The 26,068-nt window shown below is 40.6% G+C and overlaps 1 protein-coding gene and 1 pseudogene across 1 annotated transcript; both read left to right on the top strand.

Moving 5' to 3' along the window:
* Window positions 1-22,250, top strand: part of LOC127079841 (26S proteasome non-ATPase regulatory subunit 2 homolog A-like) — a 77,808-nt pseudogene extending 55,558 nt beyond the window's left edge.
* A 1,376-nt stretch (window positions 22,251-23,626) lies between these two features.
* LOC127079840 (uncharacterized) lies at window positions 23,627-24,076 on the top strand. Its single transcript, XM_051020208.1, has one exon. It carries the CDS (start codon window positions 23,627-23,629, stop codon window positions 24,074-24,076), a length of 450 nt encoding a protein of 149 aa, XP_050876165.1.
* Window positions 24,077-26,068: the final 1,992 nt, after the last annotated feature.

Here is a 26,068-nt window from a genome sequence, read left to right as displayed (position 1 = left end):
CCGGGATGAGAATCAGATGGCTGATGCTTTGGCTACTTTATCCTCTATGATAAAAGTTCATTGGTGGAATCATGTGCCACATGTTGCGGTGAATCGACTCGAGAGGCCTGCGTATGTGTTTGCAGCTGAGTCTGTTGTGATTGATGAGAAGCCGTGGTACTATGATATCAAGAACTTCCTCAAGACTCAGGAGTATCCTGAAGGTGCGTCAAAGAATGACAAGAAAACCCTGAGAAGGCTAGCCGGAAGCTTTTATCTGAATCAGGATGATGTGCTGTATAAGAGGAACTTTGACATGGTCTTGCTCAGATGCGTGGATAGACACGAAGCAGACATGTTGGTGCAAGAAGTGCATGAAGGTTCGTTTGGTACCCATGCTGGTGGTCATGCAATGTCAAAGAAATTGTTGAGAGCCGGTTATTACTGGATGACTATGGAATTCGATTGTTTCAAATACGCTCGGAAGTGCCATAAGTGTCAAATTTATGCTGATAAGGTGCATGTACCACCAAGCCCGTTGAATGTCATGAACTCGCCTTGGCCGTTTGCCATGTGGGGCATTGACATGATTGGGAGGATTGAGCCTACTGCTTCGAATGGACATCGCTTCATCTTGGTTGCGATTGATTACTTCACCAAGTGGGTGGAAGCAGCTTCCTATGCTAATGTTACCAAACAAGTGGTTGCCCGGTTCATCAAGAAAGAAATCATCTGTCGTTATGGGGTCCCTGAGAGAATCATTACTGACAATGGTTCGAATCTCAATAACAAGATGATGAAGGAGCTGTGTAAAGATTTCAAGATTGAACATCACAATTCTTCTCCTTACAGACCGAAGATGAATGGTACTGTAGAGGCGGCAAACAAGAATATCAAGAAGATTGTGCAGAAGATGGTCGTTACGTACAAGGATTGGCATGAGATGCTGCCTTTCGCTTTGCATGGGTACCGTACCTCTGTACGTACGTCGACCGGGGTAACCCCGTACTCCCTTGTGTATGGTATGGAAGCAGTCCTACCAGTTGAAGTGGAGATCCCTTCTCTGAGAGTTTTGTTGGATGTCAAGCTGGATGAAGCCGAGTGGATTCGAATAAGGTTTAACGAGTTAAGCCTTATTGAAGAGAGACGGCTAGCAGCTGTGTGCCATGGGCAGTTATATCAGAGAAGGATGAAGCGAGCCTTTGATCAGAAAGTGCGTCCTCGAAGCTATCAAACTGGTGATCTAGTTCTAAAGAGGATCCTTCCTCCAGGTACAGATAACAGGGGCAAGTGGACTCCTAATTATGAAGGTCCATATGTTGTGAAGAAGGTCTTCTCTGGTGGAGCCTTGATGCTTACAACTATGGACGGTGAAGATTTTCCGTCCCCTGTTAACTCAGATGTAGTCAAAAAATACTTCGCATAAATTGACCCGCTGGACAAAAAGAACAAAAGAGTCCAGGAAAAAAAGGGCATCCCGGCGAACCAAAAAATAGAAAGAAAAGGTTCGGGCAAAAATTAGGGATAAAAATGAAAAGAATTTGTACACCCGGTAAGTCGAAAACCCGCACGGGCGGCTTAGGCAAAAATGGGTATCCTGGTGGATTGAAAACCCGAAAGGGCGATCCAGCCAAAAGAGGGATTAAAGCGAAGACTACAGTCTGAGTTATCTGTACCTCACCACGCTTTGTCGTCTGCCATCTCGAAAGATGTGATCAGTCCAGTCATTCTGCTCAGAAAGCAAGGAGTTGGGAGGAAAACTGATGATCTGTGAGTTATAACAGAATTGGGAAATAGTGGATGCCGTGTTCACATTGCCAGTAGGATAGATTTTTCCTTTTGTGTGCAATTACCTCTTTCTAGGAATTGCTTCCCAATGTATTCGCATTTTCAGGCACACTTTCAATCAATAAAAGTCGTTATTCAGATAAATAGCTCTCTTGTTTTTATTTTACTGTTTTGTTTGCAAGAACGTCCGAATTTTTGATAAACATTGCATATAAAACATGAAGGCTTAAACAATAACTTGCAGGAAGATAAAACATTTGAAAATCATTTTGAATGTTGAGGACACTTGAGCGTATCTTGTCCATGTATCCCCTAGGGCATTTTGATGTGCTGTTTTGCAGGTCGTTATCTGTGAGGATGTTTCCCCGCAGATATTTCCCAAGCAAGTTGAGAGCTATCAGAGCTATGTTCCCCTGCAGAGATGTCGGTGGATGGTGCCTTCTTTCCCCAGCAGGCCTGAAAGTGGGTTATTCCCCAGCGAATATTTCCCCAGTTGAGATCCCCCGTTGAGTGTCTGGCAGGTGTTTTCCCCAGGAGAGTTCCCCACTGAGTTGGAAGGATGTTGTATCCCCAGCGGAAGTGTCAGTGAGCGCTTGTTCCCCAGCAGGGTTATGGATGTTTCTCCCCAGCACAGAGTATGGTATATTACGTTCCTCACCAGAGTTTTGCTCTTCCTCAGCAGAGGTTGGTGTGATATCCCTGACAGAGTTATTTTCCCCAGCTAGTCCCCGAGTGGAGCGGGTTCAATGAAATTTATCTCCAGCAGCTATCCTACCTGTGGATGGGATGAGTTTCCCGTAGTGGAACGATATCTGCATCCCCCAGCTAAGTATATCCTATCTGTGGATTGGTTGGGTCGTCCCCGGCGGAGTAGCATTTATTTCCCAAAGCGGAGTTTATCACTACTTGTGGATTGGTTGGCTCTCCCCAGTGAAGTTGCCTGGTTATCCATAGCAGAGTCTTGTTACTCCCCAGCGAGTTGTTTCACTAGAGAGTTGTTGTGTCTTCCTCAGTGGAGTATTGATGGTTCCTCAGCTCCGTCGCAAGTCCTCAGCAAAGTTGCTTTGATTATTCCCCAAGCGGAGTCCCCGAGTGGATTGGGTCCTTTGAAGGATGTTCCCAGTGGAGTCTATCCTTTCCTCAGCAACAGTTTTGTTTCTCCAGCATGAGTGAGAAGTCGGTGCTCTCCCCGCAGAGTTTTCCTCAAGCAGAATCTCCCCACAGAGTCGGAGTATATGATCTTTTGGCTTCCCAGCCAGAGTTCATTTTGCATTTTGCATATAGTGAGCATTGCATCCTCAAAAATGCGTAGCATTTCCATTCATAATGGAGCATTACGCCATAGGAAAATTCAAACATATGCATTCATGTGTTCGAAACCCATCAGACCGTATCCCCGGCAGAGGCGGATTTTTGATCAACATCTGTACGGCACGTTTGCTACAGTTGTTCCTGACAGCATTCAGGATTGATACCCAGAGAGGTTTATTTCCTCATCCGTTGGTGACAGGAAAGTTTGATTCTCCCCAGTGAGATCTCAGCAAGTGTGTAGCCTTGCCCTGACATATGTAGATGTCATCCTGTGATACTGGTCAGTACCATGTCAGCACCCGTGTGTGTTCTTTCTTTGGTGTCGGTAAACACCATCTTTCGGTGTACACATCGAGTATTTCCCAGTCATTCGTTAATGCCTGGTCTTCTGTTGGTATCCGTAAACATCATCTTTCGATGTTTGTAATACCCTTATTCTTCCCCAGAAGAGTCCTCCTCTCCGTTGGTGTCGATAAACGTCGAGTTTTTCCTAGTTGTCCGTTGACAACTGGATGTATTATTCTTCCAAAGTAGGGTCACCTCTCTGTTGGTTTCGATAAACGTCGAGTTTTTCCTAGTTATCCGTTGATAACTAGTTGTATCCCTTTCACCTCAGATTCACCTCTCCGTTGGTTTCGATAAACGTCGAGTTTTTCCTAGTTATCCGTTGATAACTAGTTGTATCCCTTTCACCTCAGATTTACCTCTCTGTTGGTTTTGATAAACGTCGAGTTTTTCCTAGTTATCCGTTGATACCTAGTTGTATTTTCCCCACAGGTCATCCGTTGATGTCTGTTTACCTCTACGTTGGTTTCGGTAAACGTCGAGTTTTTCCTATGCGTCCGATGACGTATAGTTGCTTGTTCCCCACAGATCATTTGGTAAAGCCTGATGATTCCCCGCAGGGTTACCTCTCCGTTGGTTTCGATAAACGACGAGTTTTTCCCGATCGTCTATTGATGGTTGTTGGTGATATATTTCCCCATGCAGAGTTACCTCTCCGTTGGTCTCGTTAAACGTCGAGTTTTTCCTAGTTATCCGTTGATATCTAGTTGTACTTTCCCCAGTAAGTCTCCTTCTCCGTTGGTGTCGATAAACGTCGAGCTTCTCCCATTCGTCCATTGACGTCTGGTCGAGTAAGTCTCCTTCTCCGTTGGTGTCGATAAACGTCGAGCTTCTCCCGTTCTTCCGTTGACGTCTGGTCGAGTTTTCTCCTTCTCCGTTGGTGTCGATAAACGTCGAGCTTCTCCCGTTCGTCCGTTGACGTCTGGTCGAGTAAGTCTCCTTCTCCGTTGTGTCGATAAACGTCGAGCTTCTCCCGTTCGTCCGTTGACGTCTGGTCGAGTTTTCTCCTTCTCCGTTGGTGTCGATAAACGTCGAGCTTCTCCCTTTCGTCCGTTGACGTCTGGTCGAGTTTTCTCCTTCTCCGTTGGTGTCGATAAACGTTGAGCTTCTCCCGTTCGTCCGATGACGTCCGGTCGAGTCTCCCAGTTCGTCCGTTGACGTCTGGTCGAGTTTTCTCCTTCTCCGTTGGTGTCGATAAACGTCGAGCTTCTCCCTTTTGTCCGTTGACGTCTGGTCGAGTTTTCTCCTTCTCCGTTGGTGTCGATAAACGTCGAGCTTCTCCCGTTCGTCCGATGACGTCCGATCGAGTCTCCCAGTTCATCCGTTGGTGTCTGGTTACCTCTCCGTTGGTTTCGGTAAACGTCGATTTTTTCCTGGTCGTCCCCAGTTGGCTTACCTCTCCGTTGGTTTCGGTAAACGATGAGTTTTTCCCATGTCTTCCGTTGACGTATGGTTGTATCCCTTCCAGTCATTCATTAATGATTGGTTACCTCTCCGTTGGTCTTGGTAAACGTTGAGTTTTTCCTAGTTGTCCGTTGGCATCTGGTTGTGATTTCTGTTCCCATTCATCGTCGTTGTGATGTCTGGAGGTGGTTGTACCTTGGAAGAGAAAGAAAAACAAAAATCTCAGTAATAGGTATCAGATCCCAGTGGACGTTTCCGTTGGTGGATCCCCGCATTGTGCAAATTTCTACGGTTCTTGGTATTCAATCCCTGTTTACCCTGAAAGTCTGACATCCATTGCTCTCATCCATTCGGGTTCCCAGTTGATTGAATAGGGGCAGCTGTAGCACCTCAAATTTGCACCTCCATTTTGTACATTCATTTTCATGTTAGGTCACAACATAACATAGTCCACTGCATAGCATTGCATTGTCCTTTGCCCAAGTGCAATTCATCAGACAAGATTAGGTCAAGATGATCAGGAGAATCAGTCAAGCAAGCAAGCAAGTGCATATCCTATTGAAACAAAGCCCTATGGTTGGTTCATAAAGTTCATATGACTTATGGATCATTTTGAAGTGGTTTGGCCAAAGATTGGATGATCAAAGCTCAACAGTCAAGCTGAATTTCATCTGAAACCCTAGAAAGTCAACTGTGGTCAACTGTGCCTGAATTCATGGATTTGAAGGTGGGAGATGGTTTGAAAGGCCTCATTCATGTCCATACAAGTCTCATTTGACATTTCAAAGATCAAGATTGAAGAATTTGAGGTCAGATGAAAAGTTTCCAAAAATAGTAAGTGACCTGTAATTTCCAACTGCCAAAAATGGAAAGGTCTTCTCCTCAAATTTACATCATCATACAAGCTTCAAATGGAATTTTGTCCAACATGAAAGTTGAAGATCTTGCTCTCACCTTTCCAAAAAGTCCAAGAACATGCATTTCTCATGTGTGGTTGGCAAGTTATGATCAAATCGTTTGCAAGAAATTTTGAACTTCAAGGAGGCATAACTCTTGAACCAAAAGGCCAATTCATGTGATTCTTTTTTGAGCAAACTCCATTTGACATGCTTTATCATAATCATTCATCACATTTCATCAAAAATCATCACATAAAAAGTCCATTTTTCAAGTGAATCAATTTGAATTTTGGTGGGAAAAAAGGTGAATTTGAAAAGTACACATAATTTTCACTCCAAACCAATTGCATTGGCCTTGAAACAGAAATTGTGGCTTGCTGCAAGGGATTTTGGCACTGTTCCATTGGCACATGATCATAAGGGCATTTTGGCATTTTTGCATAACATGTTCAACTTCACTAATCCATTTCATTTTTGCTAATCATGTTTAGCTAGTGTGATTAACAGGTGGTATAAAGCACTAATTGTAACAGAATTCTGCATTAACAATTCACAATTTCAGATCCAAACTCATTTTCATCTCAAATTTCTCTCAAATTCTCTGAAAATTTTTTCACTTTGTTCATCAAATTTCACCATTCTTTTTGCTAGTTCTTGTGCTAATCTTGATCTGCAGGAAGTGTTGAAGATCTGTTGAAGCAAAATAGTGGAGAATCCTTGAAGATCGTGGCTGTTGGAACCTTGCATATTCACATGGCAGTTGAGAATTTCTTCGGATTCAAGCTGTTTTGAGCTGAAGTTTTGCTTCCAAACATCATTGAGCATCTGTTTGCACAATTGAGGCCTTGAGGAGCACGAACCAAGATCTGCATCTTCAAAGAGGTAAGAACTCGACCACTCCAATTCTCCCAATTATCATATAGCTTTTGTAGATCTTAGTATGTAGGTCATTCTGCAACTTTAATCGTGCAATTTCATTAAGTTTTAAGAAAGTTATGCTGATTTGAAATCTGGATGTTGAAACTTGTTTTGATCGATGCTCTTGATATAGTTAGAATTAATTGAAATTAAGGCTGGATTAATGCTGTGCATGATGAGATGATTCGATTGGTATATTGCTTGTTGATTTCTGTGATGAAAAGTTCATGAGCATGATGAACAGCAAGAACACGATGAGTTTGTTAAGTTTTCGTTTCCAGAACTTCCTTCGATCCGCCTGGCCTTTGTTTTGCATGTTTTTTGTGTTTTTCCGCCATGAGCCAATAGCAGCGCGCCACATCTTTTAGTGAAACGGAGCGTTTCACTTGAAGCACGCTCATTTTGAATTATCCAGGGGTTCGATTCCCCGCTCCACACAAATTTCATTTTGCCTTGTATTTTCTCCATGCTATGTTATTCATATTCATATGCTTCCTTTTCACTTTTTTTTATTTTTTCTTCTCAATAGAAAATTCATAACTCTCTCAATAATAATCCAATCAACATGAGATTTTTTCTGCCATGATCCTTGTAATGTCCTCTTTTTTTTGATGATTTTTAATAAATTTGTGCACGGTTGGAAAAAATAATTTCCTAGGGTTTGTTTTCATATGCCATTTGTTGCACCATGCTTACTATTTTGATCATGAAATGATGATGCTTAATTGGAAATTCTTGAGATTTTACATGTGTGTTCTAGACTCGTTCCTGAGATTTTACATGGTATATGGTTTGTGATTTTTGCATTCCTGGATTGTGAGATATGACCTGATCATTAGAGGTGTGACAATTTGTGTCACACCATTTCTTGTGCAACTTCATGATTTTTGTTACCATGCCATATGAACTCTAAATGACCTGAATTTTTGCATGTTGAATCTTCTGGATGTTGAGTTTGAATGTGAATGTTTGTGGATTTTTTTGAGTGCATTTCCAATTTGATTGAGATTTTCTTCCCTGTTTGACCAATTGTTGACTTCTTGTGAGACATGATTTTATATGTTTTGTGAAATTCTTGTGGTTTACTGGATGGACTTGAAATTTGGCATGTGTATTATAGACATCTTGAAGTTTGCCATGGCTTTGGTTTCATTCATTTATCATGTTTGGTTTTTGTTTTATGCTTGCTTGAAGTTGATACATGTTTTGGTGCCTTGTATGAGCTTGTTTGAACTTGTGTTGACTTGATGAATTTAAATGACTTGCTTCCCTTGGTCCAAATGACTTGAAATTTGGTATGATTGTCATGTTATGAATGATGTTTGACCATAAATTTTTTGGTGATTTATTGAAATGTTTGTGAGTTGATTTGAATTGGATCTTTCTGTTTGGTCCTATGAGGTTCTAACTTGCATGTTTGACCATGATTGATGTATGAAATGATATTGGTTGATGATATGAATGTGAGGCCACTTGGATTTGTTTCTTAATTGATTGATCTTGATTTTTGATAAGTTTCATGTTCTGTTTTGGCTTTTTGCTCTCATTTTGACCCTAGTCTTGTACTAGTGGTTTGTGCTCTCACATTTGAGTTTTGTTTCAAGTTAAGAGCACAATTGCTTATGCTTGATGATGTGCACTCAATTGGAGTTGGCTTATTGATTGTTTATGACTAACTTTGAGTTTGTTTTGTAGGCTTTGAGACTTGTGCTTATGCCTTGTGGCTTGCACCTTTGTGCATTAATGCTTGTTATTTGTTTGTGTTGTGGACTTGTAATTATCTGTTTGCCTTTTGTTTGAGCTGAGTACTGATTATGCTGGATTGATTTCAGGTACCTTAGTTGCTATAGTTCCCTTGAGAACTTGCTTTTGCTTTGCTTTCTAGCTTGAGCATTGAGGTATAATGATCTCTTCTCCATGTAGTCTGGAAGACCTGGCCTGTTACTTGGCCAGGCACCTGTCTGAAGTCCTCCTTAAGAGGCAATGCCTGTGATTGTTTATTTTTGTCCCCAAGCAGGAAAAGACCTTTGATAAGGCAATTGGCAGACACAAGAGATGTGCAGTCCATCTCCTGCTCTTCTGTTGAGTCGTCCCTTTGCTCACACAACTGGTGTTGATGCATTGTGGACATTAACCCAAGATCCTTGTACAGTTGTACAATTGAGTCAGTGTCATAAGTGTAGAAGGGTTCCCACTTTCTGAACCCACACTTCTTTTGTCTTAAGCTCTCCCAGGCCAGGGATAAGAGCTGTGAAGTCTCACCTTCACTCACCTTTCATCAGCTTCACCTTAACCCTCAATGTTAAGGTTAAGAGCTAACATTACCCCGATACAGATGGCTTGCTTCTTGCAGCCTAACCCTTGTTTGAGCCCCACTTGGTGTGTATATAGTGTGTGCTATTTGTGATTGTTTGCTTTGCTTTACCTGTGCTGAATAGGATAGCTTGCTCCCTGTGCAAGTTAGCTAGAAACCTTAACTTAGGGATGTTTTTGCATGATAACATCTAGGTTCGAGTTAGTCTCCCTAGTTGTGTCTCCCTCTGTTATCTGGTTAGGCTAGTCCTGTGTCCCTTCGGAGGGGAACTACGTCGCCCTGATCCTCATACCAGATGAGGTACGTAGGCAGGAGATGAGCTGATCTCTCCGGGCGCCCTTTTGTTTTGTCTTTGTGTGTGTTAGGAGATGGATGTAAGCCCAGCGATTGGCGTTCCGTATCCTCTTGTTGTGTGCTTGGAGTCCGGTATAAGTCCATCAAGTGGCATCTGGTTTCCAGTGTCGGTGTGTTTTGGTTCGGAATCTGATGTAAGTCCAGCGATTGGCATTCGGATTCCATGTTTGCCCGTGTCAGTTGTGTTTGGTGTGCGTGAGCCGAGCTACGAATGCTCTGATTCTTCTTCGTCCAAGAAGATACGTATGCATAGGATGCGACGTCCTAGCGAGCATGTTTTTCCCCAGTCCGAACTACTTTGACTCTGATGTCTATGCTTGATAGACTAAGTAGGCCCAGGATGCGATATCCTGCCGAGTCAGTCTTGTTTGTTTTCTTGTGTCTCTTTTAGCCGATATTTGTGTTTGAGCAGTGTTTTAGCAACCATATTCCTTCCTTTTGTGCGTGGATCCCGTCGAGTACGACGGATGCGTAGGGGTGCTAATACCTTCCCTTCGCATAACCGACTCCCGATCCCATTCTCTTTGGTCGCGAGACCATGTCCTTTCCAGGTTTACTTCGAGCGTTTCCTTTCCCTCTTTTGGGATAAATAACGCACGGTGGCGGCTCTGTTGTTCTTGTTTCCCGCCGGTTTTTCGCGTAATGCGACAGTAGATGATCATTAGCTTTGTGTGTAAATGTAAGGATCTTCATTTGTAAACTCTTTAATGGTAAATATATGATGAAAACTTTGTTCTTATTCAAAACTCTTTGTGTTGGTTTATGATCGAGAGATGTTTACCAACTCTTAACCTAGGTTTTCATCCAATCTTGTTTGTTAGCTAGAGATAGTAATGAATGATTTTGTTCACCATAAGGTTGAACCAAAAAGTTGTCATTTTGATAGATTGTGTTAGAGATAAACAATCGATCAAAATGGGAAAACTCACAATGTGTGTTAGAGATAAACACATTGGGAGGACTTTGTGAAATAGTTTATCATCTAAAGGAGTTTATAAGATTTGTTGATCGAACATGTACATGCAAAGTGATCGTCGAACCCTAACTTTGGCAATATTTCTCAAATAGAAAAACCTAATCTTTTACCGCATTTTATTACTCATTTATGCAAGATAACGTGACTAAAACCAAAACCCCCTGTGTTACTTAAGCTAAGATTAAAACAACCATCGAAGGGCGGTGATATCTCACAATCCCTGTGGAGACGATAACAAAAACCCGACACTTAAAAATACATTCAACACGAGTCTGGTCGAAAAGAGCATGAAATTTATTACCTTAGCAAAAAGTTTACCGACTGTGAAACAAGATATTCACTGCTCGAGAAAACTTGCTGCGCTTTGGTATGGGCTGCTCGCCGACTGAGACAGTATATGCTGGTTCATACCACTTTGTTGATTTCCAAGATGGATCCGATCAAGTATATTTTTGAGAAGCCAGCATTGACCGGACGGGTTGCGAGGCGGCAAATGATTTTGACTGAATATGATATCCAGTATACCTCTCAGACAGCAATCAAGGGGAGTGTATTGTCTGATTACCTCGCCCAGCAACCCATTGAGGATTATCAACCGATGAAGTTTGAGTTCCCTGATGAGGACATCATGGTTCTCAAATCGAAAGATTGTGAGGAACCAATCCCGGAGGAGGGGCCCGATCCTGAATCCGAACGGATTTTGATGTTTGATGGGGCCGTTAATGTGAATGGTAGTGGAGTTGGTGCTGTTTTGGTTACGCCGAAAGGATCCCGCATTCCTTTTGCTTCCCGGCTAACAGTTGAATGCACCAACGATGTGGCTGAATATGAATTTTGCACGGGTATCGGACCTCGGTGCGTACATCTACTGGGGCAACGCCTTTTTCGCTGGTGTATGGGATGGAAGCCGTGCTACCGGTTGAGGTTCAGATTCCTTCGTTGAGAGTTCTGATGGACGTAAAACTAGAAGAGGCTGAATGGGTAAGGACTCGGTACGAGGAGTTGAGCCTGATTGAGGAAAAGAGGCTGGCAACCAGTTTTCATGGGCAATCGTACTAGCAACGGATGAAGCGTGCTTTTGACCAAAAGGTGCGACCTCGGGTATATCACGTAGGAGATATGGCGTTGAAAAGGATCCTTCCTCCTCAGAACGATCGTCGGGGAAAGTGGACACCCAATTATGAAGGTCCATTCGTGGTCAAGAAGGTTTTCTCTGGCGGAGCCTTGTTGTTGACGACCATGGATAGCGAAGATTTTCCATCTCTTGTGAATACGGACACAGTTAAAAAATACTTCGTATAAGAGACCCGCTGGACGAAAAGAATAAAATAGTCCAGGCAAAAAGGGGCATCCCGGCGAACCGAAAAAAAATGAAAAAAGGTTCGGGCAAAAATTAGGGATAAAAAGAAAAAACTGTACACCCGGCAAGTCGAAAACCCCGCAAGGGCGGCTTGGCAAAAAAGGGTATCCCGGTGGACTGAAAACCCGAAAGGGCGGTCCAGGAAAAAGAGGGATTGAAACGAACAATTGCGTCCAGCATGATCGTTTGTACTTTGGATATGACACATGGGTAATCCCCGACAGTGATCGGTCGGAAGCGTCTTGTTCAGAAGGCAGAAAGCACGGAGAGTCTTGAGGATATATGGGGTGTAACCGAGTTGGAACTCGATGAGATCACGGGTTCACATTGCCATTAGGATAGATTTTTCCTTTTGTGTGCAATTACCTCTTTTCAGGAATTGCTTCCTGTGTATTGCTCATTTATGAGCCACATTTTCAATCAATAAAATGCATATTCAGTCAAATAATTTCATTTTTGTTTTCATTACCGCTTTGATTGCAAAAACATCCGGTTTATTTTGATAAAGAATATTTGCATTTTAAGACATACAGGTCCCTTCCAATGCATGCTTATAGGATTGAGAACTTGAAATCTTATTCGGAAGGTTGAGTGACCCAGGTGTTGAAATTTTGGCACGCCTGGGGCACGTTTTTATCTAACGATCTCTTTTGCAGGTGCTGTTAGATATTTTCACTCACTTGCAGGTTGTGATGTGAAGCCTTTAGACAAAAGATCCCCGTGGAGTCCAATCAGGGACGAGGAATGGAGGAACGGTGAAAAGACGACGAAAGAACGTGCGATGATCCTGGAGGATTAATCAAGAAGACTCTTCAAAGTATGAAGAATTGGAAAGTTGATACCAATTTGAGGGGTTCGATCTCCGTAGAGTACGGAGAAGTTAAGAATACAAGGTGATGAATCAGAAAAGTCCAGACGAGTCTGGGAGCTCTCAAAAGTGGAAAGCTGACACTGTGGTTAGATAGTGAATGTCAGTGTTCGATGAGTCGACAGGTGTTCCGTATCAGAGATGTCGTATCTCCCCAACAGATTTGAGATCGAGGTTTCTTAGGCAGCCAGGCCTGAAGGTTGTTGTATCTCCCCAGTAGGTTTGAGGTCAGTGTTTCTTCGACAACCAGGCCTGAGGTTGTTTCCCTAGCAAGGGGGAGGTTGTTATTTCCCCAGCAAGTCGAAGATTGCTGTTTTCCCCGCAGAGTGCGTCGGTAGCTGTTTCCCAGCGAAGTCCCCAAGCGGATCGGGTGCAGTGGAGTTCATCCCTGTTGAGGGTTGTCCTTTCCCCAGCGGCAGTGCTATTCCCCAACAGGGTGGAGATTGGAGCGATAGCGAGTTCCTCAGCAGAGTGCCTCGAGCTTCCCAGTAAAGTCCCTTGAGGGGGATACTTGTTTATGCATTCATCATTTAGAGAAGCATAGCATATTGCATAATAAATTGCGTAGCATTTCCATGGTTATGGAGCATTACGCTGTAAAAAATCATGCATCAGCATTGCAAGCATAAACTAGTCTCAAGCCGTGGTTACCGTTTGAGGATTGGTTTCGCTGGTTGGAGGATCAGCATCAGCATTGCAAGGATCTGCAAGACTCAAGCCGTGGTTACCGTTTGAGGATTGGTTTCACCAGATGGTGAAGATGTTACTCCGAGGAGTTTAGCATCATGACGCGATCCGCACGACTCAAGCCGTGGTTACCGTTTGAGAATTGGCTTCGCCGGATGGTAAAGATGTTACTCTGAGGAGTTTAGCATCGTGACGTTGGGTCAACAGTATTCCCCAGTAGTGCGATATTGGAGGAAGAATTTATGTCGTGCGAGATGGAAGTTGAGAGATGTTACTCTGAGGAGTTCGGCATCGTGACGTTGGATCAATGGTATTCTCCAGTAGTGCGATATTGGAGGAAGATTTTCCGTCGGGCGGAGATGGAAGTGAAGACCGGAGAACGTTACGCGATCAGCGCGAAAATCGAGGTTCAAATGGAGAAAAGGAAGTGTTGTGCATTTTCTGGAGAGCGAGGTTCAAATGGAGAAAGGGAAGTGCTGGGCATTTTCTGGAGAACAGGGTTCAACTGGAGATTGGAGTTGAAGATTGTATCCGGGATGAGGTCCTCAAGATTGTCTTCTGATCATGTGTCACCTTAGACTTTGGCGAGGCCAAGAGAAGTCGTTATGGGTGTCTTCGAGGGAAGAAATGCACATGTTACCTTCCTTTCGTGAAGGCGTACCCTCTGATATGTCGCCATCAGAGTGGGGTTTGGTGTTATTTCCGACGTTGCCAACGGAATTAGCATGGGAAAATGCAGAACGGGGTTCATTGTTTGGCAGCAAGTTTGACATGAAGTTGTCAGGTTCCAAATGTGGTGATCAGGGATTATCCACGCAAAATCAATAGAAAAGTTTTGGGGTCCAAGAAAAGAAAGAAGAAGAAAAAAAAATCAGAAAATTTTGGGGTTTAAGAAAAGCAAAAAATAATAAAAAGAAAAGAATAATCTCCAGCGGAGCGCAATTTGTTCGATTGTGCTTTATATTCAACCACTTTTTCTCCCGGATCGTCTGAAAGTCGAGGTTGTTCATATTGAAAGGTTCACAGCGGATTGGATGAGGGATAGCCTGTTCATGACTTATTATCCCCAGCATAGGTCGTTGGCACGCATGCCACCTCAATTGTCATTTTCCCTAATTTCTGCCGATGCTGACAGGCATGAAAGTTTTCCGATGTTCAGATCGAAGAAGTTTCCGACGCTCAGGTTGAAGTACTTGTGGCACTCAGGCCAGTTTTTCCGATGTTCAGATCGAAGAAGTTTCCGACGTTCAGGTTGAAGCACTTGTGGCACTCTGGCCAGTTTTTCCGATGTTCAGATCGAAGAAGTTTCCGACGTTCAGGTTGAAGCATTTGTGGCACTCAGGCCGGTTTTTCCGATGTTCAGATCGAAGAAGTTTCCGGTGTTTAGGCCGAGGTGGGCATTCAGACCAGATTTTCCGATGTTCAGATCGAAGAAGCTTCCGAAGTTCAGATCGACGCAGCTTGCGGCATTCAGGCCAGGTTTCCGGTGTTCAGGCCGAGGTGGGCATTCAGACCATATTTTTTGATGTTTAGATCGAAGAAGCTTCCGAAGTTCAGATCGACGCAACTTGCGGCATTCAGGCCAGGTTTCTGGTGTTCAGGCCGAAGGGGGCATTCAGGCCAGGTTTCAGGTATTCAGACTAATGAGCGGCATTCAGGCCATGGGTATTCCTGTGTTACCATTTATTTTGGTATCCAGGTCAACATTCTTTTCGGTATTCAGACCAACTTTCACCGTACCAGACGGATTTTTCTTTTAAGATCGCTTCTTTGCCGATTCTGACAGGCATTGTTAATTATTTCCCAGAGGAGTGCAAATTGTTCGTCTGTTCTTGGTATTCAATCACTCTTCACCCTAATCATCTGAAAGCTGAGGCTGTTCATATCGACAGGTTCACAGTGGATTGAATAGGGGCAGTTATAACACCTCAAAATTTTCCCTTGTCTTCTTGGGACTAGTTTAGCATATTGCATTTCATATTTTAGGACATTAGGCATTTTCATATTGCATATCATGTGGAAATAATGAAGTCATCCTCCAAAGTCTTTTCAGAGATGGAGAAGTGATATGATTCAAGCTTGAGGGTTTCTATGGACTGATTATCAACCATCTGAGGGTGTGCATTTCAATTAGGGTTTTCCTCCAAACATCAATCTGGAAGATTTTGAAGTCAAGGCGAAAGTTTCCAAAAATGGAAAGTGACCTGTAATTGAAAGTTTCCAAAAATGGCAAGTTTTTGGACCATATTTAACTTGACTTTACAACATCAAAGAAGCTTCAAATGAATTTTTGGTGAACATGAAAGTTGAATATCTTTCTCTCCTCTTTCCAAAAAGTCCTATTTCATGAATTTATGATGAATGGTTGAGAAGTTATGGCCAAATGATCACCAAGTATGCATGGAAGTCCAACATGGCATAACTTTTGATCCAAAACTCCAGATTGGTCCACTCTTTTTGCAACATACTTCTCATGACCTATATTTTCCAAATCCATCATTGCATTGCATGAAATAACATCACATGATCATTTGTCCATGCATGAGTATTTTGGAGGGGAAATGCCTAATTTAAATTTGGTGCATCATACATGCTTAATTCCAATCCAATTATGTTCATGAACTGATTTTAAATGGTTTTACACACTCACATGGCACTTTTCACATCCATTTTGCCATGCATAAGGTGCAATTACCAATTTTGCATTACACTCCCTATTTCATTAACTTTCCATTAACCATTGCAAATTTGGATTAGGAAAGTGATTAGCACATGGTATATAAGCTTAATCATAACAGAATTGCTCAGTTTTCACATTCTAGATCTAGAAATTTCACTTCCCTCCAAAAATTCTCTCAATTGAAACTTGAATTTTCTTCACATAACTCATCAATATTATTGCATATTCTGGTTTATCTTGTGTGATTGATGAAGAATCAAGGCTTGGATTGAGGAAATTGATCAAGATTCGTGCACCTTCAACACATGAACATGAACATGGAAGTTTGAATTTCAGCTAGATCCAGATCAATTCAAGTGTCAATTCATATCCAAAGCTTCATAACAAGAGTGGAGAAGGAGATCTGGAGCTGGAGAAGGCTTAACCACAAAGATTTGGTCACTGCAAGTTCTGGTTGGTGAAATTTCGAATCTCATGTTTCTTCGATTCATTGCCATGATTAGATAGATCATAATGTGCTGGTGATTCTGATGCAAGTAGACCTTAATTTGGTTGAGATTTGAGTGAGATATGTGGATCTGAACTTTTAAATGTCAAGAATGTTTTGCTTCGATTTGCTTAATGCATGATGATTTAGGCTTAGATAATGTTAGATTCGTGTTCCTCTCAACGAGACGGTTTCAATGATGTATACCATGCGAAATTCTGGAAAAAATTGTGATGAATGTTACTGTAGCGCCGCCGGTCCAACGAAGAACACGGTGGAAACCACCATCCTCCACCGCGCATGAACAGTACCATAGATCTCTGGTTCAGCGCCAGGGTTCTACTGTTTGATCCCTTGTAACCTTGTTGTACCGTGTTCGATTCCCCTGCGTGCATTTTCATTTTTTTCATTTAATTCACCAATTGATGCTAAACGCTGCGTTTAGCTTGTAGCGCTCTTGAACCTCATGTACATGAGTTCGAGCCTTACCTTGAGCACTTGTCATTTTTTATTGCTAGCGCCTTTTGTGACTCCATGTACCTGTGCTCGATTCCTCCATGGTGCATTTCCATTTTTTCATTTCACATATTATTTCCAATTGATTTTATCATTTATTTCATTTTATTCATGCAAATTCCAAAAATCACTAAAAATAGAATATTGATCCAAATTGAATGCAATTTTTTCCTACATGCTCATTTGAATGTCTATTATTTTGTGATGGTGATTTCATGATTTTTTCCTTGCTGGAATTTTAAATGTGATTGCTTATTTGAACATGGTGCAAAATGTGACATGTGGTGCTAATTGATTTGTGAAATGCTCATCGATTGTCCAATTGCCTTGGAATTTAACATGCCTGATCCTAACATGTTGCCTGATTTTTAAGAATTGGTTTGGCATTTTTAGCATTTTTCATTTTCTGTTTTGGACACATGAATGTATGGTGTGACAATGTGTGTCACACATTTTGATGTTGATTTTGTTCATTTTCATACACATGTCAATTGAGCTTTTCTGATTCTAATTTTTTGCATGATGCTTGTGTTTAACATGTTGAGCTTGTATATAAATTTTCATGATCATTGAATGTGTTTCTGATTTAATGTGCATTTTCTCATTTGTATGCCCAATTGTTGATCACATTATGCACCTTTGCCTTCGCATGATCATTAGATGGGTTTGCCTTAGGATTTGAGTCTGGCCCTTTTTAGGACATGTTCTTACTTGAATAAATGTGCTTCATGTTGAATATCACCTTCTGTTTTGACTTTTTGCTTTGCCTTTGACCCTAGTCTTGGACTAGTGGTTTGTACTCACCTTTTGAGCTTTGTATTTCAGGTTCAAGCATCTAGCTCTAGTGATTGGTTTGGCCTCATTTCTTGAGATGCCAATTACTTTGACCACTAACCCTTGCTGCTTTGTAGGTCATTTGAAATGATGAAACAATTTGAGTGCTTGCACTTATGCTTTGCTTGGTGTAACACTGTTGATTGGTTTTGTCTGTTTTCTGTTTGTTTGTCTGAGTTACTAATTGACTATCCTTTTGCACAGGTACATTAGTCGCTTTTAGCTCATTGCTTGAGCTTTGCTTTGCTTGTGGTTGGCATACCACCTAGGTAATCATCCTCTAACTCCATGTAGTCTGGAAGCCATGTCGTTTCTTTTGGCAGGCGTTTGGCTGAAGTCCTCCTTAAGAGGAAATGTCTGTGATTGTTTACTTTTGTGCTAAAGACCTCTAAATGAGGCATTGTTACATGTTAAGACCTCCTAAGTGAAGAGGCGATTGGCAGATAGAAGGGATTAGGAATCAATCCCCTCCTATTCAGTTGAGTCTTTCATTATGCTCGCACTACGTGCTGATGCTTTTGAATAAACACCCAAGATCTTGTATATAGAGTCAGTCAAGTGGAGTAGGGTCCCTCATTCTGGATCCCCACGTTTTCATTGATTCGAGCTCACCCAGGCCCGGGTTAAGAGCTATGAGGTCCAATCCTCATTACCTTTCATCTGCTCACCCTGACGGTCAATGTTAGTGGTTAAGAGCCTCAGACACCCCTACAGTGTTGGCTTGTTTGTCGAGGTTGATATGACCCCTTGACTAAAGCCCAGTCTTGTATGATCCGCTTGTTTGCATATAGTGTGTGATACCTGTTCACCTGTGTTTGTTTACTTGCTATTTAGGCTAGCTTGCTTCCTGTGCGAGTTAGGTTCTGATTAGAGACCTCAACATAGGGATCGTTTGCATGACAACTTCTAGGCTCGAGTTGTAGTCTCCCTTTTAGTTGTTATCTCTCTAGTCTCTGGTTAGGAGAAAGTTTCTTCCCTGTTAAGGGGAACTACGTCGCCCTGATCCTCATACCAGATGAGGTACGTAGGCAGGAGATCGAGCGAGATCTCTCCGGGCGCCCTTTTCTTTTTTGCGTGTGTTTTGTTTGCAACTATTAGGTCCGAGTTCCCGACTCCCTTTTAGTCTGTGTGTTCAACCTTTTTGTTTCTTCTGACGTCTCAGCGTCTTCTTGGTGTTTTGCTTGACAACTACTAGGCCCGAGTACCGGACTCCCTTTTAGTTTGTCAACCTGCTCTCTTTCTTTGGTGTTCGCTGGTTAGCGATTGCTTATCTGTTTGGAGTTAGATGTAAGACCATTGATTGGCCATCTGTTTCCTGTTTTGCTTTGTGGAGTTATATGTAAGACCATTGATTGGCTTTCTGTTTCCCGTTTGTTTTTGGAGTTGGATGTAAGCCCAGCTATTGTCATTCAGTTTCCTTGTCGAGTTTCTTTTGACGTCTCAGCGTCTCTGTGTTGTGTTTTGTTTCGGCGTGCGTTAGCCGAACTACGGTAGCTCTGACTCTCATTCCAGATGAGATACGTAGGTATAGGATGCGATATCCTAGCGAGCCTGTTCCCCACTTCCCTGAACTATGTCGACTCTGATGTTTGTTTCTGATAAACTACGTAGGCCCAGGATGCGACATCCTGCCGAGTCCTTTTCCTCCATCGTCTTTCACCTGTTTATTCCAGTGTGTGTGCATTCTTTGAGCAGTTTATCAGCAACCTTATCCTATTCTTTTGAGCGTGGATCCCGTCGAGTACGGCGGACGTGAGGGGTGCTAATACCTTCCCATTGCGTAACAGACTCTCGTGCCCTGCATCTCTGGTCGTAAGACCGTTCCTTTCCCCTTTTTCAGGTTTACTTCGAGCGTTTCCTTTCCCTCCTTTGGGATAAATAACGCACGGTGGCGGCTCTGTGTTGTTTTTTTTCCGCCGGTTGTTTTTCGCGTTGCGACACTAGTAGACCACACAGTTAAAGAAGAACGCTCCTCGTTCAGGATTGGTGCAATTATGGGATTGGGAATAGCATATGCAGGTTCCAAAAATGAGAAGGTGATCTGTTTATATACATTTTCTTACAAATCTTGTTTCAGTTATACTAGTTGAAATACATGTGAGTTTTTACTTGCAAATGTAAAACATTTTGCTTTATTCTTGCTTCTTCAGCTACGACACATATTGACAGATATTCTCATTGATGAGAAAAAATCAATTTCTGTGACTGCTTTCACTGCAATTTCATTGGGCTTGATTTATGTGGGTTCTTGCAATGAGGAAGTTGCTGAAACACTCATATCTGTACTTATGGCCCGTATTGAAGCAGAGTTGGAACAACCTCTTACAAGACTTTTACCTCTTGGCCTTGGTCTTCTTTATCTTGGAAAAAAGGTTATTAGATGTTGGGCAATGTCAGTTGTTTCTTTCTTCCTTCCTCTTGTCTTTTCAAATTATTGTAATGGGCAATCTGGTTCATCAAAGCTCTCACCACGTTAACAGTCTAGAGAAGGGACAAAGTCTATTGTAGGTAGCTTTATCTTACATTTGCAAAGGATTCATAACCTATCTTATTTAATTTCTGAAAAGATTTGATTGTTAGGAGGGGTTTAGCTATTAAGTTAGGTTTTTTTATAAGAACTATTAGGTTAGGTTAAAGTCCCTCTGGTGCAGCATTCAATCTTCATACTGTGCTTTGTATAGGAAAGTGTGGAGGCAACTGCTGAACTTTCAAAGACTCTTGATGTAAAAATGAGAAAGTATTGGGACACGACACTGCTATCCTGTGCCTATGCTGGAACTGGGAATGTTCTCAAGGTACAATCTTATTATAGATAACCAGCAGTTTTTTGAGGAAAACTGTAAATGCAGTTTTGTGCTTATAGTTTCTGGTGCTTCTTTCATGCAGGTACAAAATCTTTTGGGTCAATGTTCATAACAACATCTTGAAGAAGACGAAGTGGACCAGGGTCCTCATGCAGTGCTTGGAATTGCTATGGTAGCAATGGCTGAAGAATTAGGTCATGAGATGGCAATTCGATCATTGGAACATTTACAGTACGGAGAGCAGAATATTCGCCGAGCAGTTCCTCTGGCACTTGCTCTACTGTGTATATCAAATCCAAAGGTAAAGTGGATTGGCATCACTTTACTTTATCACCTTGCTAATGTTATTATTTAACAGTGAAACAGCTTTTGACCTTGCTCCTAATAGATGGTCAAAGTAAACATGTGTTGTATGCATGGACAACCTTTCATCTGGTTATTTTTGCTAACCCTTAACTCGATCATCATAGGTCAATGTTATGGATACCTTAAGCAGACTTAGCCATGACTCTGATGTAGAAGTAGCAATGGTAAGATGGTTTAACCACTTCATTTATTATTGGTCTTTCCCCTGATTCTTATTTGTAAGTATAAAAGCATTTTGTATGCTACAGGCAACAGTTATCTCCTTAGGTCTAATAGGTGTTGGGACCAACAATGCTCGAATTGCTGGCATTCTTCGCAATCTTTCAAGATATTACTGCAACAATACCGATCTTCTATTTTGTGTATGCTTCATCTAGTTGTCCATATTTTCTAATTTTGGGTATTTGGATAGCCATTGATTTTCGTCTCTACAGGTGCGGATTGCCCAAGGTCTTGTACATATGGGAAAGGGCTTATTAACACTTGATCCATATTATTCTGATCGCTTTTTACTATCACCGTAAATGAATCCTTATTTTCCCTTCTCCCTTTGTCTTTGATTAAATGTTGTGTTGGAAGATTGTAAACCAACTGAGAAAGTGCTTAGAATGAAATGTACTGCTTTACTATAATAATTTCTAATGGACGTTATTTTCCTTTCACTTTTACAGGACAGCACTTGCAGGTCTAGTTATTATGTTGTATGCATGCCTCGATATGACAACTGCATTGTTTAGAGAATATCACTATGTTCTCTACTTCCTTGTTTTAGCAATGCAGGTTTGTTCAGTGATTCTATCCTTATCCCCCTCCTACATTTTAAGACAACCTTAATAACATTTTATTGCAACAGCCGAGGATGTTGTTGACTATGGATGAGAACTTGAAGCTTCTAACGGTGCCTGTTCGAGTTGGTCAAGCAGTTGGCGTTGGACAGGCTGGTCGTCCCAAGATAATCACTGGTTTTCGGACCCACTCCACCCCTGTTCTCCTGGCTGTCGGGGATATGGCAGAGCTAGCTACAGAAAAGTAATACATCAATGCCTTGAAATTTTATAAAAGTCTGTCTTTCTAATACTAACAATTGCTTTTTATGCAGATATATACCTCTATCACCAATTCTTGAAGGTATGGTAATTTTGAAGAATAATCCAGACTATGTGGTAGAGTGAAGACCATAATCATGCTTTTTTATTTGTTGCTATTGTAGATATTTGAAGTGATGATTAGTTGTAAATTTTTAGGCAAATTGAAACATTTGATACCCCCTCTAGCTTGGCTGGCAATGCAATGCAACCGTCCATTTTAACTGAATGACAACATCATATACACCACATCAAACATCATACTAAACACGGAAATTTTGTCCATTGAAAACGTGGTGAAGACCATAAGACTATTATTATAGTATAATACTATTGTCAAAATCCTAACTCTAAAAAGTTATTGAGCAAATGCATCTTGAAACCAATAGTTAAATAAATTATGTATAATTTTGATTGTATTATTTGAGTGAAACCAATAGTTAAATAAATTAAAAAAAAAATTTGATTATATAATTTTTTTTTACATTTTGATAACACATAAAATTAAATTCATAAATAAAAATCACATAAAGATGGTGAACAAAATGATCATTATAAATCGACTCTCATTTGTTAGCTGTACTTTACAAGGACAATAAATGCATACGAACTCAAATCCTGGACATTCCACTTAACTAAGAAATCCACTATAAATTGTTGGTAATTAATCCAAAGGATTGCAACATTAGGGTAATCTACTCCAAATAACTATAATCAACAAATATATACACAACCACCAAATTATTGATGAAAATGAAGGAAAAAAATTATAACATACATAAAATGGGATAAGGTACATCCCTCATGTAATTTGAGTAAACTTTGGTCTATATTTTTTAAGTAGAGATTTCAATCTTATAATTAGGAATAGTTCAGACCAATTAATAGGAGTGTTCTAACCTATATATGACAAGGTCATATCAGTTTTTTTTTAAATAGAAAAGTTAATGAATTTTACACAGTCAGTTAATCCTAGACATTGGATATTGAAATAAGTTTGACTTTTATTTTAAAAACTTATAAAATAATACAAACGGGTGGTGATGATAAATCGATAGACACTGACAATGCATAGTAATTAATCTTATTTTTAATTTGATAAAAATAATTATTTTAATTTAAATAATTGATTATGGAAAAAAACAAAATCCACCATCGCCCTTTCCTATATCTATTTGACATATCTATAAGTAGGAATGGGTCAATTTCTCTCTAAAAACAAACCGATAAGGAAGAAAAAAGAAAGTGAAAAAGTGCTAGCATAAATGGTTGACATCTGAGTTAAGAGTAGAGTAGTGTTTAAATTACATCCATTAATATTAGAATAATGTTGATTTGTGTCATAAGATAAGAAATTCATTATAAAAAATTTGTATTAAAAAAAATAATTAAAAAAATAATTTTATATTTTTATTAAAATTATTCACGATTTTCAATCTAACATTATTTTTTTTTGTTTTTAAGGTCACAATCTAATATTACTCGTAATATTATTCGGTGAACGATTGAAGTGTATGAATATATTTTTGTTAAATTATTATGCATTTGTTAATTACCAAAAGCAGACCTAAGGAATTTGGATTCTCGAATTCCAAAACTTGAACTCTGACTGTTGCTAGCTTCCAACAGTGCAAAGTAAAATCCAACTGAAATGGCTGCTTCTTCATTTTCCGTTACCTTAACCACCAAAATCCCCAAAATCACTTCTTCAAGCCACCACAAATCCCATAATTCCCAAATTACCCATCTCCGATTCAAACCTTCCCCTATTCGCACCCTCCTTCACTTCACACACAAACCAATTAGCCTCCATACCAACGCCGTCTCAGTCCAATGCCTCTTCACCGGCCTCGTCGAAGAAATCGGCACCGTCAAGCAAATCGGAGCGTCCCCTGACGGCGGGTTCGACTTAAAGGTCAACACAAAGACAGTTCTCGACGGCGTCAATCTCGGCGACAGCATCGCCGTCAACGGCACATGTCTCACCGTGACAGAATTCGACACGAAAGCTTCCGATTTCACCGTCGGTTTAGCCCCGGAGACGCTGCGATCCGGCTTTCAATTCGGAAAGGGAAGTTTTTCACAGCGTCTCCGGGGCTAAACCGACGGTGAAATCGGAAGCTTTCGTGTCGAATTCTGTCACGGTGAGACACGTGCCGTTGACGGCGATGCTGTCGCCGAGATTGACGCCGTCGAGAACTGTCTTTGCGTTGACCTTTAAGTCGAAACCGCTGTCAGGGGACGCTCCGATTTGCTTGACGGTGCCGATTTCTTCGACGAGGCCGGTGAAGAGGCATTGGACTGAGACGGCGTTGGTACGGAGGCTAATTGGTTTGTGTGTGAAGTGAAAGAGGGTGCGAATAGGGGAAGGTTTGAATCGGAGATGGGTAATTTGGGAATTATGGGATTTGTGGTGGGTTGAAGAAGTGATTTTGGGGACTTTGGTGGTTAAGGTAACGGAAAATGAAGAAGCAACCATTTCAGTTGGATTTTACTTTGCACTGTTGGAAGCTAGCAACAGTCAGAGTTCAAGTTTTGGAATTCGAGAATCCAAATTCCTTAGGTCTGCTTTTGGTAATTAACAAATGCATAATAATTTAACAAAAATATATTCATACACTTCAATCCTTCACTGAATAATATTACCAGTAATATTAACTTGTGACCTTAAAAAAAATAATGTTAGATTTTTTATTAATAATTGTATGTGATTGTTAAACAATTGGTTCTGATTTTTTATACATGTGTTGGACTTGGTGCCCATATTTTAAAAGCCAAAAAATAATCTGCAATGCAAGTATGTGTGAAGCTCTTTTCAGAAGCTACTAATTTTAACTGCCAAAACATTGCTTTAGCAGCTATTTTGAGTTTTTATTTTGAAAAATTTGCATAATTATTGTTTCTAAATGCATCTAAAATTAAGTCAAGTTTTCCTTATTCAGAAAAAGCAGAAACAAACAAATCTTTAATGCCATGCTGCAAATTTACTTTATTTCATATTTTACAAGTGAACTTTTGTTGATTGTATCCAATTGGAACTATAATTTCTGATGTGCTGGATAACTTGGTCACTTTTGGTGCTTCACTACAAGATATTCTTGAATAATAACTGGTAGAACTTATATTTATGTGTTGGTTATAATTGATGTAAAATAGCATTATTTGAATTTTGAAGAAATCGAGTTTTGTTGTTTCAATGTTATTGTTTTTCTTTCCTTGGTGGAACATATGTCTTGTTTGGAAAAGAGAAATGGATGAGAAAAAGGAACGGAACACAAGGAACTCAAAAAGTCTTCATTTGTTTGGTTTTAGTAAACCTTCTCTCCAAAATGGGAAGAAACGAGAACAAAACAAATTAAATTTGATCCCTTTTTCAATTTTATCCAATTTTTTTTGTTGTACCACACTATTAAAGAGTATATGTGTCATTTTGTTTTCACTCAACTTTCTTTCCTTATACTTTGTACACACCTGAACTAGAGAAGTTTTTTTATTTAAAACTTTCTTTCCTCTCATTTTCTCTTCTACCAAACTACCTACAAATCTTCTCATCTTCTACTCCCTATCACTTCTTCCACTTTTGTTACTCTTATTTTCTATACGGAAACCAAACAGCAACTGTAACTTTCAATGTTTCTGGCTTTTCAAAGAGAATGCTTCTTATAACATTGCTTTATAGTGCCTGCAATTGTAAGACTAATCAGACAGGTGTATGCAACCTGCTGCAAGAAGTCTGTTTAGGCTGACATTTGAATATGTGAATGTGTTCATGTTGCAAGTTATCAGAAAATAGTTCTAGCTATGCTATATGCTTTTTTCAGTTCAAGGGTCGATTTTTTATTTGATTTAAACCTTATGTTTTAATTTGCTTGATTTTTCCAGCCTCGCTTGCTTGATGGAGACACAAGTAATAGTGCAAAAGTTGATTTAGCTAGGAAGAATGTTGCTGCTACTTTTGTTACTGCATTTGTAAATGTTGGCTTTGGTCAGGTACAGTGAACCTCAAATTTCAAGATTGTGTTGTGGGTTGCTAATCTCTTGTATTTCTTCTACTCTGTCCTTCCTTTTCCATTATTTTTGTGCAGGCCAAGTT

Source organism: Lathyrus oleraceus, chromosome 5 (genome assembly GCF_024323335.1).
Source record: "Lathyrus oleraceus cultivar Zhongwan6 chromosome 5, CAAS_Psat_ZW6_1.0, whole genome shotgun sequence".
Lineage (NCBI taxonomy): Eukaryota > Viridiplantae > Streptophyta > Magnoliopsida > Fabales > Fabaceae > Lathyrus > Lathyrus oleraceus.
This window is presented reverse-complemented; position numbering and strand designations above follow the sequence as displayed.